Source organism: Leptinotarsa decemlineata, unplaced genomic scaffold (assembly GCF_025532065.1).
Source record: "Leptinotarsa decemlineata unplaced genomic scaffold, Ldec_3_MD MMD2_tig00000199_RagTag_RagTag, whole genome shotgun sequence".
Taxonomy (NCBI): Eukaryota; Metazoa; Arthropoda; class Insecta; order Coleoptera; family Chrysomelidae; genus Leptinotarsa; species Leptinotarsa decemlineata.
The window spans coordinates 10,040,807-10,060,390 of NW_027412544.1; the positions used below are offsets into that span (position 1 = coordinate 10,040,807).

General features: G+C 36.5%; 1 protein-coding gene across 1 annotated transcript in view; it reads left to right on the forward strand.

Annotated features, from left to right (window-relative positions):
* LOC111518288 (luciferin 4-monooxygenase) overlaps positions 1-16,199 on the forward strand; it is a 28,282-nt gene extending 12,083 nt beyond the window's left edge. The window contains exons 3-9 of the mRNA XM_023174706.2: positions 5,683-6,016; positions 8,803-8,983; positions 9,038-9,183; positions 12,104-12,230; positions 12,288-12,512; positions 12,604-12,769; positions 15,592-16,199. Coding sequence (XP_023030474.2) covers positions 5,683-6,016; positions 8,803-8,983; positions 9,038-9,183; positions 12,104-12,230; positions 12,288-12,512; positions 12,604-12,769; positions 15,592-15,722 — 1,310 coding nt within the window. The 3' untranslated portion in view covers positions 15,723-16,199. The remainder of the gene's footprint in view (positions 1-5,682; positions 6,017-8,802; positions 8,984-9,037; positions 9,184-12,103; positions 12,231-12,287; positions 12,513-12,603; positions 12,770-15,591) is intronic.
* The last annotated feature ends 3,385 nt before the right edge of the window (positions 16,200-19,584 follow it).

Genomic DNA, 19,584 nt, shown 5'->3' on the forward strand with positions numbered 1-19,584 from the left:
TTCGTATAGCGACTTACCTCCGGCGTTGATATCCTTGCTGCCCCAGCTCACGTGGTGAGAGGTTGAGTCGCAACCCAATATGAGCTCCACTCTCTGGTTGAGGCAGTGGTCCACTAGTACTTCCATTTCTCTGGTCGGTGGTAGGGTGGCTGCATCTGAAGGGAGGTACACCGATGCGATTATCAACGCCATATATTTGCCTTTCCCAACTGGACATTCAACTTTGACCGCAGTGAGATCTGAGGTGCTGAATTGTGCCATCGGAAACGCTCTGTATATCCTAGGAACGTAGACAGCCGTCCTAGGTTGCTGGTTGCTTGGTAAGCTGAAAATTTGACCAGTTAAACTACTGAAACCAGTAATGTTGGTCTTTATTATCCAGGGCTCCTGGATCAAAACTATTGCCTCCTCCAATACATCAAGGTGGCGACATAGTGTTGCCGTTGCCGCCTTTTTGTGTTGGAGATTGCATTGTATTATTTTTACTTTTTTTCCAACGTCCTTGCCCATGAGACAATTGTTGGATACAAAGTTATCTTTAGAGGTCCATGTGCTCCCCTGCTAAGGGGGGGTGGCCTCGCCGTTTTTGGGTGCCTCCTCCGTCAGGTCATCGAATGCCATCTGTTCAGATCCTTCGACTTCCTTTTCGGGACCCATGGTGGCCTTGGGGTCAATATCCACTTTAGGTGGTTCAACTTCCAAGGACATCTGTTTCTTTTGTTGTTGCCCTAATAGTCAGTGAGGTAAACGCGTAGCTTAACCTCATCGACTTCTTCTTCAGGACAGCCATATCATCTTCTCCGATCCCGAAGACGAAGAGGTGTCCTTGTGGGTTCATCTTAACCTCATGATTGAAGGTGCACCATCTTGCTACCTTCAGGTCAGGATTCTGCGCCTTTAGCCGACCCAGCACCCTCTCCTTTTCACCGGATGTCGTCTTGTGGACGTCCTCCGGGATCCAGAGTGAGGCTTTGGTAAGCTTCGGGAGCTTATCCACACTGACGACCGCAAGTGATGCCTCCTCCCATGGCTTAATACTCATTGTGGCTTTCTTCAGCCACTCTAGCGTCACGTCGTCATCGCAGACCACTCTGATGATTTCACCGGAGTATGTCCACGACTTGAACGTGGGCGGTTTGCTGTTGTTGCTGGAAGCGGAGAAGATGATCTTGTCCAGCTCCTCCAACAGTTGTTTTTTGATGAGACTCTCTCGTTCTGCGGTAACCTTACCGTACGGGTTAGTCTCATCTATGATGGCTACCTTGAGGTGTCTCAAGGCGGCCTCCACGAAGGTTTTGGAAGGTGCAGCGACATTTCTGTCGCTGCGCAGCTTCTTCAACCTTCTTGGGGTTCCCTCCGTGAAGGTACTCGCGTGAGGGTGCTTTCCTGCGGTGGCAGCCGGTTCCTTGCATTTTTTCCAAGGCGGAGCTCTTGGCGTCCTCCGCAAGAGGTGCCCTTGTTGTTGAGGATGGAGTGGGGGAGGTGGAGGGTGCACTCATAGTTGCTGCCACTTCTGCCTCTTTCGCTCTCTTCCTCCTCTTGGCCTCGGCGCCGCTGATACGGTTACGCCTTGGCCTTTGCGTTGCATCGCGAGGTGGTCTGCTATGTCCAGCCTCTTTCTGAGCGGTAGCTTGGGGTGAGCATTTCTGTTCATCCCCAGCCCCCGCCCTAAATTGAGATGAGCATTGCTGCCCAGCCTCGGGATTGGTTGGTTTTTTATTCATTCGTTTAGTGTCCATGTATGTTCCCACGAGTAGCAAGGGAAGGGTTGGTCACCTCTAGCAGAGCCCCGCATTACCATAGGAAGGCTAGTTACAATGAGGTTTCGCCCGGTTCCTCAAGGGGATCGTTCGTAATCGCATATAACCCTGCGGCCATTCAGCTGTCGACACGATTCCTTATATCTTAGCTTGGGTAGGCTGGTCCGTGGTGGCATGTTTTGCAGGGCTTTTGGGGGTATTAGTTCCCCTCACCCTACTTATTTCTGCCACGGACCAGGAGTCCGTCAACCCCGTCCGTTAGGCCACATTGGCTTCCCGGATAGGACCTCCAGTCCCCTGGCCGTTCCCTATCCGCCACCTGGGGACGCGCCCGATAGGTAGCCCAACCCACGGGAAGGAAGTAATCAATTCGAAAATAAGTAACTCTATACATGGATGTGTAGATCATGCAAAGAAGTAACTTTCAGACACAAACTGAAAGAAAGTCCTCCTGAAACAGCTACTTTCATATAAACATTGAATTACACAAAAGAAAAAAATTCTTTCGAAACAAATACTTCTATATGAACACTGAATTATACAGAAGATACTTTTTTCTACTCAGTTTGTATTTTAAACATACGTTGTGTTTTATTGTTTTAAACAAAAACCATAACAAATATTTTTGTTTTGAAAGATCTGTGATTTGTCTTTCTGATAGTATGAAATTAGAAAACACTAGCTTTTGAATGGATAAACATACCCATTTGGAACCTATTTCAAATATGAAGCTCATGATTAAAATGGTATTTATATAAATTATGATGAATATAAAAATGATAAGAAAAATCATTGTTTTCTTTTCTTTGAAAACAGCTGAACCCAAAAGTTTCATTCAGAACCTTTCTCGAGTACTGCTGATTGGATCTAAATTAGATTAAGACAGACCTGTCTGGTTTCATCTAATTCTTTTCTTGCACTGAAAGCTAAAGGAAGTGATTTCCCATTCTGTAGTTGATGTAGAAACTTGTGGTTTGACTTTTCAGCTCAATGAAATGACCTGTTTCAAAACATTTATGTACGCCAGCAGTGACTCATGATATTTATGACCTAACCAAAATTTATTTGAAATACTCTTTAACTTTTTTGAAACTTAAAATAATGTTACAGGTTTTGTGTTGGTTCAAAGTTTTTAATCATCACTACATTTCATATCTGGAGAATCACAAGTTGGTATACCGACACAATCACGCTAGTAAATGTTGTTTTCAACAATTGTTGTTTTAAAATTTTACAACATAAAAATAATTTACACTATTCGGTGAATCCAGAATAACAGATACTGACAGTTAATCCTATTTTTATTGCTTATCTACTAGACTGTTTGCTTGAAAACTTTCATTATCTATATTTGAGAAAAACATTACTTGTTTATAATCATTAAAAGAACCCAGACATTTGTTAAGAGAGCTTGAAGTATTTTAGTCTTGTTCACTTCTTAAAATACACTTTTTGTGAATATGTGTCACATTATCAGAATCAAAATATTTTTCAATACCATAAATATTATATAAAATTTACACATGTACATATAAGAATTGAAGTAAAAAAACTATTGAAGTTCCCAATTGTATCATCTGCTACTCTCTTTTACTTTAATCAAATGGCTGCCCATTTGACCCTGATAGTTATTATTCTGTTCTATAATTAAAATTTACACACAAAAGGACAAAGTACATTCAAAATGAATACAATCAAGCCCAAAAACAGGTGAAAAACATATGATACAAACAAACTGAAAGGATTGAAATTTGCTAAAATTTATTTAATTCAACTGCCCATTCAGGATAGCCTTTTTGAAATTTTTCTTCAGACTAGGAGCAGATAGATTACAATACTCTAATGGCATATTATTTGGCAGATAAGTTGCTAAGTAAGAGAAGGATGCCTCAAAAAATGAAGAACGATGGACAGGAATAGAAAATCTATCATTTATGTTCCTCAGTGATCTGTTGTACTTGGCAAGGTACTTGGGTAGTCCAGTAGCCGAAATCTTGTTGACAAGACAAATGTAGTGAACAAAACACATTTCATCAATATCAATGTGCTTGAGGAAGAACCATTTTTATAAAATGAATGAATTGATTTTGTATTTTTTGCAATTTTGCAAGCCCTTCATGTGATAGACAAGGTCCATAAACTATGTCATCATAGTTAGTATGGGAGACACAAGAATTGGGAAGCATTTTTTAGTGGTAGCACCCAGATCCCGTTTGAAGGAGAATCGTTTTTAAAGGCTTAGGTAGGTTCTCTTTGTGATGATATCTAATTGTCTGATGAATTTGAACAAAAATAACACCAAGACATTAATCTTCAGATACAGAAGGAATGAATTCGTTGTCAGTACATACAGGGAACACATCAAGGCGGCTTAAGTGGAAGGATGACCCAATAAGAATATTTAAGCTTTTTGCAGGGTTTGGGAGTAGAGAGTTTTCCTCTGTTCACCTTTTTATGGTTGTAAGATCTTTGTTTATTTTCTGTTTATTTTCTTCAGCATATCAAATTTTTGACAAGACGTCAGCAAACATATACAGATTACAGTATTCCATTAACTTCTGCAAGTCAGATATGAAAATAGCAAAACGAGTTGGAGTGAGTACCAAACCCTGAGGTACGCCGTTATTGACAATTTGGGTGTCCAAAGTGAGTACTGTTAGGTGGTTGTTTACATTGACAAATTGTAATCAGTTGAAGAGAAAGGCTTTGAACCAGTCTGGAATTCCACCATTAAACCCAATGTAATGAAGTTACGCGATTAAGCAGTCAAGGTCGACAGTATGAAAAGCCTTTGACATATCCAATAGAGTAAGAGATACCATTTTTTTGGTTATTTAGGGCCTTGAGGAAATCGTCTGTCATAGAACGTGATGCAGAGACTGTACAGAAGCCTGACTGGTTCAAAGGTAGAATATGCTGTTCTTCAACAAAGTCTTGTATCTGTATGGCTTCTTCAGCGATTTTGAGGGGGAACAGATGTCAGATTCATGTGGCGAAGATCACCGAGGCTATTTACTTTTGTAGAGAGCTTCTTAGGTATTGGTTTGACACCTAATGTCTTCCACTACTGGGGAACACAGACTGTTTCAAATGATAAATTGATTATATGTGAGAGGGGCAAAAGGCAATGCAGTTATAGCATTTAACCAGAGATTTCAGTAAGAGGCTTCTGTTTGAGAATTAGTTATTGGACTGGACTGATAGAAATAAACTCTAAGGATGCTGATGAAAAATTTTGGTGGAAGCTTTCAATGTATTGTATTGTATTGGCCAGGTAGTGATTTTGAGTCAATAAAATTATCATTGATTATATTGGCATCTTTTAGCCGTGGCTAGAAATGTGGATACGTTGTTATTGCCAATATTCCATAATTTGAGTTGGGTTCACATGGCTATAGTAGGACTTCTTTTCAGATTAGAGAGACGGACGTGTTACAAGGTATTATGCAGAGAACAGTATGAATGCATGTTTCGAGTTTAGTTCTGTTGAATCTCCTTGAGGCATTAACGTGCAGATTCCTCAATATTCGAAGGGTATCAGTAAACCATGGTTGAGAGGTTTTACTGGTCAAACTAGTCTCCTTCATTAAAAGTAAAACATTTTCATTGTTTACCTACGAATATTTGTAGAAACCACATTCTTTATTTTTTTCCACTTCTTAACATGAGGTAATGTAAGTATATGGTCTACTTGTAAACATCAATTGTTACAACCTCATTAGCGACTAATTATCAAGTATCTTCAAATCTCATTTCCTCTGACATATGTATTTGTCTATTTTGTTACACGCTCCTAACAATAAATCGAAAATTCTGAAAGCTGTTCAGTGAAAACTCTTAATCAATCTTGGCTTGTTCAAGAAATTTACATATCTGTATGTCATTTCATTCAACTCTTTTGATTAATATTGTAATATTTTAGGTGAATTGAAACATGTGCTCGGCCTTTCCCAACCGAAAATGATTTTTTGCTCCAGTGAAACAGTTGATAAAATAATTTCCATACTTCCTGAACATCCTTATGTGAAACAAGTGATATTGTTTGAAGGGTCACATCCCAGTTATAAAAATGTTGTGAATTACCAAGATATAATTAAAGGTGCTGAATTTGATGAAATTGATGATGACTACAAAGCTGCTCCACTTGATACAAAAGAAGCTGTTGCCACCATTTTATGTTCTTCAGGCACCACCGGGTTACCTAAGGGTGTTATGTGTACCCATGACAACATGACAACCTATGTAGATATATTGAGGTGAGTTCTGAAAATCGATTAGTAACAAATAAGGAAATTCGACAGTCTGAAAATTCAAATGCTAATTTTGAAAAATTAGACTAAAAATTTTATATATCAAATTGATGTAGATTGTAATGGTTAGTCGGAGGTCTTGTTACCATTTCTTTGTTTTTCATATCCAATTAGCTTTCGTTGTCGATAGACTAATCAACATTTTTGCTTGCCCTTGTCCTTGCACTTCATACCAATGATATCTGAGTAGATCAAGTTTCCATCATCGAAATTGTTCTTTCTGTTTAAAAAGTTTGAAACAGTGAATGGAATATTGTCCCCCTCCTCTGCGAGGATATTGGTTTTCTCACTACCTTTTGACTTAAAACACATATTTAGGTTGCTTGATTTATCTCTGATAGTTGCCTTAGGAAGGTTTTTCAATCCCAACTCAGCTGAGATTTACAAGTATATAACTTTAGAGGTATTTCAGTGGCTTCAACACTGAGGAATCGGCTCAGAATAATCACAGGGATATTCACTGGTTAGGTCCAAAGTGAGTGGGTCTATTCGACCCTCCACTGGACAATGACCATTTAGAGGACACCTGAACCAAATTGGGCTGGAGAGACCTACAGGCAGGCTGGAGAGACCTACAGGAGAGAACTACAGGCAGTACAACAAAAGGAAAGAGAACTCATCATGTTTTACCCACTGGATCACTGGAGGAAAGCAATTAGTAGATATACCAAATTATATAAGAACATAGGCTTTCAGGTCATGATTAGGGAGAACAAAGTTCGAGCTGGTAGACTGTGGTCGAATGACATTTGTAGTACGAAATTTTTGGTACTACGTGGATACAAGGGCAACGAAGAGGCTGATTCACTAGCACGAGAAGGAGCACAATGCTCCCCCATTGGCCCAGAACCCTTTTATGGTACAGGCAAAGCGCTGCGAAAAACTTGTAACAGCAACTGGAAGGAAAAACAATCTCAAAAATGGTTAAATAAGGCGCCGGGTATGAGACAGGCCAAAGAGTTCATTAAAGAGCCATCGCCAAAATTCATGGAGTACCTACTGAGTCTGAATAGGCGATCAACTAGAGTTCTGGTCGGGCTATTGACGGGACACTGTAGATTCAACAAACACATGAACAACATTGGACTGGCAGACACAGCCCTATGCAGGCTTTGCCAAGAGGACACATACTATGCTATTGCGAAGGTCTGTCAAGGATAAGGTTTGCAACTTTAGGAGAAGGAAAACCACAACCCTCTCAATATATGGGGAATTTGAGGTCTGTCTGGCCTATGGAGTCTAGTTACAAGGACGGGACTAGACAAGGAACTCTAGCATACATGAGGGCACACGCAATAGACCTGCAAAGGTCGCCGTGTGATGGCTGTTCAGCACAGAAGCTCCATATTAATCTAATCTATGTATCCAAATTTTGTAGTTTTAAACAAGAATGTTATTGATGTGAAGTCACAAGTGAGGTTTTTGCAGATTTTTCACCAGGTTGTCGAGAACTAGAGAGACATTGATAACCCACCCTCCTTGTGACCAAAAACTTTTTCCAGTCATTTTGATTGAGTACTTCAGTCATTTTGATTGAGTACTTTTCTGAATCGATTACTGGGAATTTGCTCTTAAGCTCGTGTTTCGAAGAATGGGGTAACAAGATCTTCCACCATTTCAAGACGATTTGAAAGATTTGGTGTTTTCAATTACCTCATTGATTATTTGGGCTGTCTTCTAGCTTAAAGCCAGAAAACTGCACATTTGAAAACTCCCCCAAACTTTTTTTTTAGCTTATTTCGTTTTAATGTTTTTCAGAGATATCTTTCAGAAGACTGTGGTGGGGCTTTTTTAGACATTTTTTCATAGAATAACCGGCAAGATCTCTATTTGAATTTTTCTGAGTTTTACTCTATAGAAAACCCGTTCGATCTCTATAGAGATCGAACGGGGGTGGTTGACATTTAATTAACCGCATGGTTCATGCTTACTATTAACCTGTTTAGGAATAAGCCAATCTTATACATAGAACAAAATTTTCTTTTTCACACATTTTTCATGTTTATGGTCCACATATGCTCCATGGGAAGTGAAAAAAATACAATTATCTGTGATAGCAGTTCTCTATGCCACAGAAAGTTATATATAATAATATACAAGTCTTCCGATAGCCTCTCTAATTTTTTCATTTTAATTTTATACTCGTTCTCACTTTATTTTCCAAAGTCATATCACACCTTCAATACTTTGCAATACAATGTGTACATACATTTTAATTATTATTCATAAAGTAGCAGATAAAAATTAATTATTTTTCATTGTTGATTATTACTGAGACTCTTATGGTTTCAGGAAATAAGACTACTTTTTTTGACTTTCACACTTTATCAACTTTGATAATATTAAAGTCGCCTGTAATAACTAATATAAATGGATCATGTTTTTATTCTTATTTTTACCTACAAACTAGATAGTTACGCTGACAATACAGCACTATAACTAAGTGAACTTCAGACTGATGCTCAAATATCATTTCATTAGCTCTCTTCGCACTGTACTTTTTCCAAACTAAACCGACTTTCCCACTTGCCATGTTGTATGTTTGTTACCAAACTTGTCAAAATATTGCAGAGTGATAAAAGTAAATGGTACTGTTAATTGTCATGTCGACTTTAATTGTAGAAAGGATTTCAAAACAAAATATTCTTTTTCAGTAAACATTGTTGGAGTGAGATGAACTGAAAAAAATTGACATTGAAAGACTTATATACGTAACTAGTAGTAATTTTTAGGAATTCTCTTAATCACATGGCAACAAATGATGATCCTAATGATGGTATGATGGGACTTATACCTTTCTTTCACTCTTTTGGGTTCATGTTGATGTTTTTGAACTTGCTGCGTGGCAAAACGATGGTGGTTTTATCAAGATTCAAGCCAAAAATATTTCTTGAAGCTATAGTAAAGTATAAAGTGAGTTGTACAACAAAGTATCTCGCGAATCTCTGTAAATAAATTTAATTCCAGGTGACTAGACTAATAGTTCCTCCTCCAGTATTGTTATTTTTGCTGAAAGGTAAAATGGTGAAAAATTATGATTTATCTTGTATCAAAGAAATAAGAAGTGGAGCAGCTCCAATGGGCAAAGAAATGGAAAAAGAACTGAAAGAAAGGTAATCAATTCAGTAAAATATGTTACATGATCTGTCTCATTAGAAATTTTGTAATTGCTTTCATTTCATTCAATATTTTTATGTAACTTGCGAATATCATAAGAATAACACAAAATCGAATGTTATTGAAATACTACATATATCACAGTGATGAAACAGGGGAATTCAAAAGTTTTGAAAGGGTAAAATAACTCCATTGACAAAAAATTTCATTGTTAAAATGTCATTTGACTATGTAATTTTTAGGCCCTCCATTCCTCCACTCTTAAGGTGTGACATCCTCTAAAGATTTCAATGAAAAATGTACCTCTTGGGACCACATTATATATTCTGTATATTGAATAACCAAAAAATAGGTGTCAAATCTGGTTGATAAATAATGGAGATATTTTTTAAAACGTATTCAAATGAGAGTATCAGTATTCGAACAGGATGTCAATAAAAATTCAGTGGATTTAGTCTGTTGTTCTTTGAACGGTTTTATTTAGCTTACCCTTTGTTTGTTTATTTGGGTCAAATTCAGTAATTTCAGTTTGACACTACAAATCTAGAATTATTAGGCTGTACTTCTTCAACGAAACACTGATGGTAAACAGTACCATTACCTCCTATTTCAGTGATATTCGAGGATTTTTGTGAAATAATTTTCAACGAAGATATTTGATCAATAAGAAAGAACAAAATTCATGCCGGTAGGCCATGGTTGCAAGGAACTTGTAATATTCATGGACCACACTTGTGCTAGGCTGCTGCTGCTGGTGGGAAAAGGAATGTTGTTATATTCTAGCCCACTTCTGGCTACCTGACATAGGTGTCAGGTATGCTTGCATCCTGGTGTTAATGCTGCTTTTGGAAATTTTCATGTACCTTGAGTCACAGGAACAGGAAATTCTGTAAACACTCGCTGATGACAGAAGCTCTCGATGTGAAGTTGATCAGTTGACTTGTGAATGATCATAATGTGACTTTCAGTTTCAAATGGCTGGTTTGTAATCAAAAGTGGAGTTTGTCTTGTAGGATGTAGGACATGTTTGATTTCTTGTGTTATAAACCCACAAATCCTGGTGACACAGTCAACAAAGGTTTTTATAAATTGATGGATGTAGCCATTACTACGTGGTAGTGATGGCTTTGTTTTTGACCACTTGTATTTGTAACAAACGTTACTGCAGTCTTGTCATATATGGAAATTTTCAAATGAATACAATAAACAACAACAACATACTCATTTGAAAATGTCCTTATAGGACGAAACTGCAGTAACATTAGTTACAAATACAAGTGGTAAAAAACAAAGAAAGATTTATTTCTCAATTTTCATGATGATCTCCTACCACGAAGTAACAACTACATTCATCAGCTTAGTACAGCAAGACAAGTCACATACTACTTACTATAAACTGAAAATGAAATACTGTTACGTTTTTCCCCGTGGGTTGACCAATAATTAACTACACTGAATAATCAAACTTAACTTTATTTCACTTTATATACAACAAACACTTCAACTAAAACTTCAACTATTATTTGAATGTTTATCGTCTTACTAGATCACTTCGCGTACCGCACTGGAGCTTCCCCTTGACTGTGTCGATATCCTCGTGGCTAGCCTTTAAATATCTTAATCGAATGTCGTAGAAATTTTGCCAAAGTTCTGTCGAAGTCGGTAGCATTATTCTCGCTGCTTCTCGAGTGGCGGAGAATCATCGTACATTCGCGCGCTTTTAGCTACGTCACGTTTGGTTTATGGTTAATAGTGGCGGCCGGCGTTATTTTCTTTCGGGCATGATTTACAACAATACCATCAAGCATCGTAGAACTTATGGTTCATCCATGAGTGCCTAAGAAGAAAAATTACCCCGAAATACATCAACTTGGTTTATAATATTTATTTGAAAATGTCCGTATAGGATGAAGTTCCAGTAACGTTAGTTACAAATACAAGGGGTAAAAAAAAATAGGAAGTTTTATTTCTCAATTTTCAAAGTATTTTATCATAACAGGTTTGTGCCCTGGACAGTAATTTCATTTCTTGTTGAGATACCAATAGTATGAGCAGGCTTGTGATAAACTGTGTGACATATTTTTCTGGCAATATATCTAGAAATTATATCTTTTCTTCGTTTTCTCTTTCCATGGTGAACTGAATGTGAGGTTGAACGAAGTTGTTGTGGAGTTGAAACTGTTTTGATATTTGTTCACTGTAGCTCCAGATGAAATTATTACCAACGTAGTGGTACCAACAAGTAGGTTTCAATGGAGTGATGCCGAGAGCTTTTTTCTCGAAAACTTCCATGTAGAAATTTGCAATCACAAGACTGAGGAGGCTTCTCATGGCGACTCCATTCATTTATACATAGAAACAGTTATCCCATTGGAAATACATAGTGATGAGAACATGGTTGAGAAGCGGTGTCATATTCTCTGAGAAAATTTGTTCAACCTGCTCCAGTGTCTTCTTGAGTGGTATCATGGTGAAGAGAGAAACAATATCGAAGCTGACCAGAATATCCTTCGGCTGCAAGTCCAAAGTTCTCATTTTTTCAATTGGGTCCTTGAGTTAAGATTCTCCTTTTTCTTCATGTGGCTGCAGTAGGCTCGTTATATACAAGGATAATATGATGATATGTAATATGTAACGAGCCTACTGCAGCAACACATAGGAAAAGGATAATCTTACTCCAAAGGCCCAACTGAGAAAATAAGAACTTTGGACTTGGAGCCAAATGATATTCTGGTCAGCTTCAATGTTGTTTCTGTCTGCCACAGGGGGCAAGCATTAGAACAATTTCTACGACACATCAACTCCATTTAACCTTGCTTTCAGTTTACCATGGAAAAAAAAAATGAAAGGAAGAAAGCATTATCTTCAAAGTTCAACAGAAAATTGATAATAGCTAGCAACTAACTGTTTTTAAAGGTTCAAGGTTGGACATGTTTCTCAAAGCTATGGAATGACGGAAACGACTCTAGGTGTCTTAGTGACTCCTCCAGAAAAAAGTAAGATTGGTTCATGTGGAAAAGTTGTAGCTGGAATGATGGCTAAGGTGATTTAATTTTTTTTTATGATGATGTATGATGTATATTCATGTATATTCATTTAGGTGATAGATGAAAATGGTAATCCCCTTGGACCATATAAAGAGGGAGAATTATGTTTCAAGGGCCCCCTTATTATGAAAGGTTATGTTGGTGATCCAGTAGCAACAAGTAACACAATAGACAAAGATGGTTGGTTACATACTGGTGATGTAGCATATTATGATGATGATGGTTACTTTTTTATAGTAGATAGATTGAAAGAACTGATCAAATACAAAGGTTTCCAGGTAATTTTATATATCATAACGGCCTTTTTTATGTAGATTTTTAGCAGAAGAAAATCTTCATGACTTGGTGGTTTTTTTTTTTCAACTCTAGGTTGCACCTGCAGAACTAGAAGCTTTGTTATTGACACATCCGAGTATTCAAGATTCGGCTGTTATAGGATTACCAAATGACGAAGCAGGGGAATTACCCATGGCGTTTGTAGTAAAAAAGCCAGGAAAAACTCTCATAGAACAGGAGATTGAGAAATTTGTGGCAGGTATGATTCTTGAACACCTATATTTTTAAACTTTTTTTTGAGATTATTGGTAGAAGAATTCATTTCTGAAGCATCGTGTTTCAACATTTGGCTGCTAAGTATTTTTAAGAAAAAAATAATCAATTATTTTATAAAAATGATATTCAATAGGTTTCAAACATTAACTGAATTCATTAGAATTGTATGAGAGAATTTAAAAGTTTTGGCTGCAGTTCATTATTTGGCCACAATCTCTTGACAGTTAAGTTTCCAGGGGTATTACTTCATCAAATTTTTTCATTCATAGAGTATGCAAGCTTTACACCGATTTGTGATTTGTACAAATATGTCTGTGCTTCTTTTACTCAGCATTATACTTGAGGACTGTTATTGACTCCAACAGTGCACTAATGATATGGGTTAAACAGTGCTGCTTTATTTTTGAGCACTGGTTTCATCTTTTTCCCTTGCATTACTAGTTGCACAGAAAACAGCAAACTCTCATTCAGCAGTCGAGGTCAGAGATTGACTTTACAATAGACCTCTGTGGAGACAGTAGTTTACCTTGGGTCTTTCACTCAGGTTTTTTCTTTATGGACCAAAAATGGATATCAATTCAAATTTCATCACCAACTTAGGTTGGTAACATTTTTTCTCGAGTGATGTTTATTAAACAGTAGCAATTATTTATTCATATAGGTGAATCATTTCTATTTTTTCATTCTTGAAATAAACCCTTGTCGCGATCCCAAACACCTAAGCAAATAAAATTAATTGAAAAATGTCACAAGACTTGCATTAGTTCGGACAAATTAGTGCTTCAACCCCTAAAAATTGCTCGAGAGCTAACAATCATTTTAACCCCTCTTGAAGGTCTCGAATGACGGGTATAGTATTGCGATGGTTTCTAGGTTGTGCTTCAGATTTCATAGCCTAAAAACCACGAAATTTTCGCTTTCGTCAGTTTTTTGCATCTAAATTCATTAAAGTCCGCGTTGAATGGCTATTGAAACATCGAAATCAGTCCAGCCGCAATCGTCCGTCAAAAATAGGCAATTTTTACCAACTTCGCTAAAAAAATTGACAACCCTCTAGATTCAAATTGACTGCTCTGATTGGAAAATGTCAAAGAGCTAAAGGTTTAGGAAATTTAAGCTCAAACAGATGCTTTTTGGAGTATAGACTTTGCTCACTTCAGTGCTGAGACATGACTTTTAAACCAAAGAAAGTTCGTAGTGCCAAATTTCCGCTAAGGCAGCCCAAAACAGGAAACTTCGTTCATTTTGTCAAGATCTGATTACGTACCTGATTGATGATTAAAACAGGTATCAGACGATCACAGAACAACAGTACAGGGAAGAAAATGAAAACGTTAGATGCTCATTATAGTAAAACATTTATTACTTATTAAATTAGTCATTACAAATAATAGGGGGTTAATTACATGGGTTATTACAATTAAGGGGGGATTGTGACAGTCGTTATTTTCACCTGCGTGCTTCTTCTTCTAGCTACTAGTTCGTCTGAGTAGATCCTGAAGGCAGATGAATAGTTTTGTATTATTATCAGGAATTACTATACTTAAATACTACTACAATTACTAAATTACATTAATTTATCATTTCCATTATTCTCGTCAGTAATAATTTCAATTATGTTATTTAGTGAAAACTGACATGAGTCTTTATTATTCTCAAGGTACTGGGCAACGAAGTTGACACATTCTGTCACTTCAGAACTCTCCCTTCGTTCACTGGTGCCCTCAGCAGCGTGAGGGCCCACAGAAGGGCGTGAATGGAAGAAGGTTTCACGGCAAGAATCGTGGTATTTTCCTTTGGTGGCTCCTTGATATGAATCGTTCATCCTTCAAGCATCTGTGATTTTTTGTATTGTCCCATCTAGAGTTATAAGCATACGTACTGTCTCACGTCTGATAATGGACAGCTTTTTTATTTGACCTTGAATCTTTCAGAGGCTACCTTTTCACAGTGAATGCAGGGTTTCTTGAATTTGAATTTCGCTACTTTCTCACAGCCTCTTGTCCCGCGACTTATCTTTCCTGCTTCATTATCAGCCCTAACAATGTTAGACTCCTTGGTATAGACACCTTTGCGATACTTCTGGTGAACGACAACAGCTTTCTGAAATGTTTTAAGTTACTTTTCCTTTGATTTCCCCCTATCCTTGCCCTCTTTTGGAACATTCCTGCATATAAAAAAAGGTACACTGGCCATTTTGCTCCTGTTGTCTTCAAATCACTCATTACGTTATGTAAATTCGCGTTTCTCTTAACAAACTGTGAAAAGAACTCGATATTGAAGAACGTACATACCTGCGTGTCAAGGGACGATAAACCGAGTCCGTCGTTATAGCACTCTCTGGTTGTCTGGAATCCGAAAAATAAGTGGTCCTACTAGGCCCTATTATCACACAAAATAATCTTTGGGTGTTTGTTCCAACTGATTGACTCGCTTCCTTTTTATTATAGAGCAACGAACCAAATTATGTGACTCGTTATGATCAACTACTAAAAAATCTGCAACTTACTGAATAAAGTTATGAATGCAGAAATTGATACAATTTGTCCTAAATTATTCAAAATTGTTTCAAGTTCAAATTGATTACATTTTTTTCTTGAGAAAATGAAAGCAAGTTGAAGTTTTTAGTTCAGACAAAGTTTCCTGCGTTGAGTTTCCTACGCGGTTTCTACTATTTCTAGCTGTCGAGCAATTTTCAGGGGCTAGAGCCTTTTTTTGTTCTAACTTTCCGGGGCTACATGTTTGAAACTCGAAATTAACTTACAATTAATAAGGTTTCACATCTAATTCCAATTTTATTTTTAGATAATGTATCACCCCAAAAAAAACTCAGAGGTGGGGTGGTATTTTTGAATGAAATTCCTAGGAATCCGACAGGAAAAATTCTGAGAAGGGTTTTGAGAGCAAATGCACTAAAACTAAAATCAAAAATATAGTTCATTGGAATTTGTGCTATCTATGAGGTGACACCAAATAGCCACAATTATTGCCATTAGTTTATAATTGTAGTATAAGTTAAAAGAAACATGCTGGTATTACTGGTTTTTATTCATCCTTATATTTTATCGATAGATCAAGAAATGTCAAACATTACAAATTTAAGTGTTATACATTCCCAAATAATGACAAGGTCACTTTTATCTCCATATTGATTTTCGTTATTATCATGGATTTTATATGATCAGACAATTTCATGTAAATAGTTCTTTGTTTATAAATATTTACAAATAAATATAAATTTGTAACATAATGTATGATTACCTTAACATCAGAATAAAATTGAAATATATTTAAAAAATATATACTCAAGTTTCAATTATTATATTCCTCATTCTGTTATTTATTTTATACATACAGTTGATGTTTATTGTTTGTTATATTTAAATTGTTTTAAATAAAATGTTACAAAACTATCATTGATTTATTGCAATGCCAAAATACACTTGAATAAAATCAATTTAATTTTTGGGGAAAGAAAGGTTTGGCTTTCTGTTCTTCTGTCTTTAAAAAAATGTGGGAAACTTCCTAAGAAAGGAAGAAAGCAATTAATTTTAAAATAAACTCTACAAAGATGTTTAGATCCCAAAAATTAATCTCTCCTGAAAATTAAGGCAATATATTGAATTTTTACTGATGTTTTACTGTTAAACACACAAACTGTTCTCTATAGCAAATACAAACTATATCAAAATACAATGTCTGGAAAAAATCTATTTTGGCTGCCTATACAGTGCATTTCTTTAATGTCCCATACCTTTTTTATTTTTTGAACAGGTTAACTCATAAAATTGAAATTTGAGATAGGTAATGAAATTAATGCATGAATACTTTATTTTGAAGTTAAATTGACAGATGAAACTTTCAAGATGGCGGCTGGGCGCCATCTGGGAAAAAAATTTAAATGTGTCTTGTGACACATCTTTTTGAAACTCCTGACAAATGCTTCACAACCACAGAAATGTCAATATCTTCAACTACTACAAAATGGCGGAAATTTTAATAATTGCTTGAATACATTTACATTTAACTACACAATATGAGATAATAAGCTTGAAGTTAGTTCAGAAGATGCTCGAAATGGTTGCCTTGAACTTCTTGACATATGAACAGCCTATCCGATATTTCACGCCGAACATTTTTGAACACTAACGTCAATATCTCTACATATATTTATATATATTATTCTCTGCCATATATTCAATATTGAAGCAGGTTCGGTTTCGTACACCTTTTGCTTCAAATAACCCCATAAAAAAAGTCCAAAGGTGTCAAGTCTGACGAGCGGGCTGGATTCTGTAGGACCTCGACGGCCAATCCAACGACCGGGAAAAGTAGTATCTAAATAGTTTCTCACTTGTCTGGAGTAATATGGTGGTGCTCCATTGTGTTCATTGAAAATCCTTTCAGTCTCGTGAAAGTTACGTGTCGCACCGTAAATAAAAATCGCATCAATTTTTTCTTCCAATGGACGAGAATTGACCATTTTAGAGATTGTTGACGTGGTACCTTTCTACTAGTAAAACCGAAAACTAAGTGAGAATATTCTGAGTGAACAATTATTTTCATTGTCGTACTGACATTTTTTGAAGATTTTATAAACAAAAACTAACTTAACAAACCTCATCGGATTGTTGGAATTGCCATATGGCAGATAAAAAGAAATATTTCTAGAAATATCGAAATCAATGTGTTTGTCTTCAGGAAATTATTAAATGTTCCTCCATGTTGTAGTAACTGAAGATATCGACTTCATATTCAAGGGTTGTGAAGTATTCGTCAGGAGGTTCAAAATTTAATTTTTTTTCCAGATAGCACCCAGTCGTCATATTGAAAGTTTCATCTGTCAATTTCACTTCAAAATAAAGTATTCATGCATTAATTTCATTATCCCAAATTTCAATTTTTTTGGTTGACCCGTTTAAAAAATAAAGGGGGGGGAGCATTAAAGAAATGTCTGATGATATAGATAGTGAAAATTTGAAAGCTTTCCACTTCCAATATTTTGGAAGAAATAAAAAAGAAAGCAAATGATATGTAAGTTTCTTTTCAAGCTTCATTTCCACATACATATATAATGCCTAAAGCGAAGAAATAATCAGTGAATGTTTAAAATATTACTGGAGTTTTTTCCCAACACCAAACACCAGTAATATTCATTACTACACCAAAGGTTCCAAACAGTGCATCATAAGTAGTGAATGTTTAAATTGAAAAAAAGGAATGATGAAATAAAATAAAAACTATGAATTGTTTTTACATAATATTCTGAATACATGCTGTCGAATATATTTTTTGGGGGATTGCATTGTAAATATTAATTCTATTTTGCAGAATATCGTACATTTTTGTCTAAAACTGGTTTTCAGATTGAGCGTTTTATCAACAAAAAATAAAGTTTTCTACGTGTATCACGTTTATCAACATCAACCACCTCATTGAAATTATTTCTAACGAAATGGATGAATTTGAAGATTCTTAATTTATCAAGTTCTTATATCCAATAATTTATTAGGTTTATATAAATTTCAGTAGACACTTGATAATCTAATCTGAAAATATATTTTATTGATTCAGTTAGTAATTTTTGTAATGACTCAATTGTAGAAAGATTTGCTGAACTCCAAATAGCTACTAAATATTGCAAGAGTTTTTCAGGTTTTGAGAACAGAAACAATGTTTTCCGAATCGTTCACCATCTGAAGGAAGCTAGGTATAGATTTTTTTCCATTTCTGACAATTCATGTATAAATAAATGTAAAGACTTAGTAGAAATTAGACAAAAGTTATTTTCTATATTCAATATAGCGTCAATACTCTAGTGGATCGTACTTTCGAGCTCTGTAATACCAAGGAAGGTCACGAGAAGGAACTAGGCGTCATCAAAAAAGATCTTCAACAGAATGCTTACTCCTGAGTGATGGTGGAACAGATTTTGGCTAGAAGACAGCAAGAACCTTTCAAGGAAGAGAAGCCGTCTCAACCAGTGCTTGCCCTTCACTAGTTAGAGGATTGTCGAAAAGGATAAGAAGAATTGGGTCCAAGTACAACATCAGAACCTGCTTTAGAACCGGAAACACCATCCGTAGCACCCTCACGAAAACCAGGCCACCAAATGCGAACTGCGATTCCAAGAATTGCATTTACCGGATACCCTGTGCGTGCGGCAAATCCTATATTGATGAAACTAAGAGGCCATTGGAAATCCGCATTGCCGAGCACAAGAGAAATAGACAGCGAAGAGAAACCAGCAAATCGGGAAAAGCATAAAATCAAATATGCTATATTATTCATTTCTCTTAAACAAATTTAAGGTCTAATGTACAGAGTATTTACATCTTTCCCACGTACGGAAGTGGTAGGGAGGAGTATTGGTAAAGGAAAAAGAGGGAAGTCTTCAGCAGAATGAGACTTCCATATTGAGCCCCAGGACGTTCGCAAGGTAAAGCGACGCCTCATGGACCCACGACAGGCCGATGGGAGGCGTCTCCGCTGGTGTTAACGGGTGACTCTGCCCAACAGAGCCTCATTTCAGTATTCAGTCTAAGGCTTTCCGCTTCCTGCCGAGGCTTACGTAAGATTTCTCGTGGTGTTGCGATTTTGATACTTCATATCTGAATATAGTAGTTGAGTGTTGCAAGTTTATCACTAGCCATCTGGAAAACGTTCATGAAAAAACCAGGTAAGACTAATTCTGATATCACGAGAATACGTGAATTATCTTAGCCAGCTTTTCCATGAACTAAGCGTGATCACATTCGCGCCGTTCATAGAAAATATCGGGTATTTCATGAATCAGCC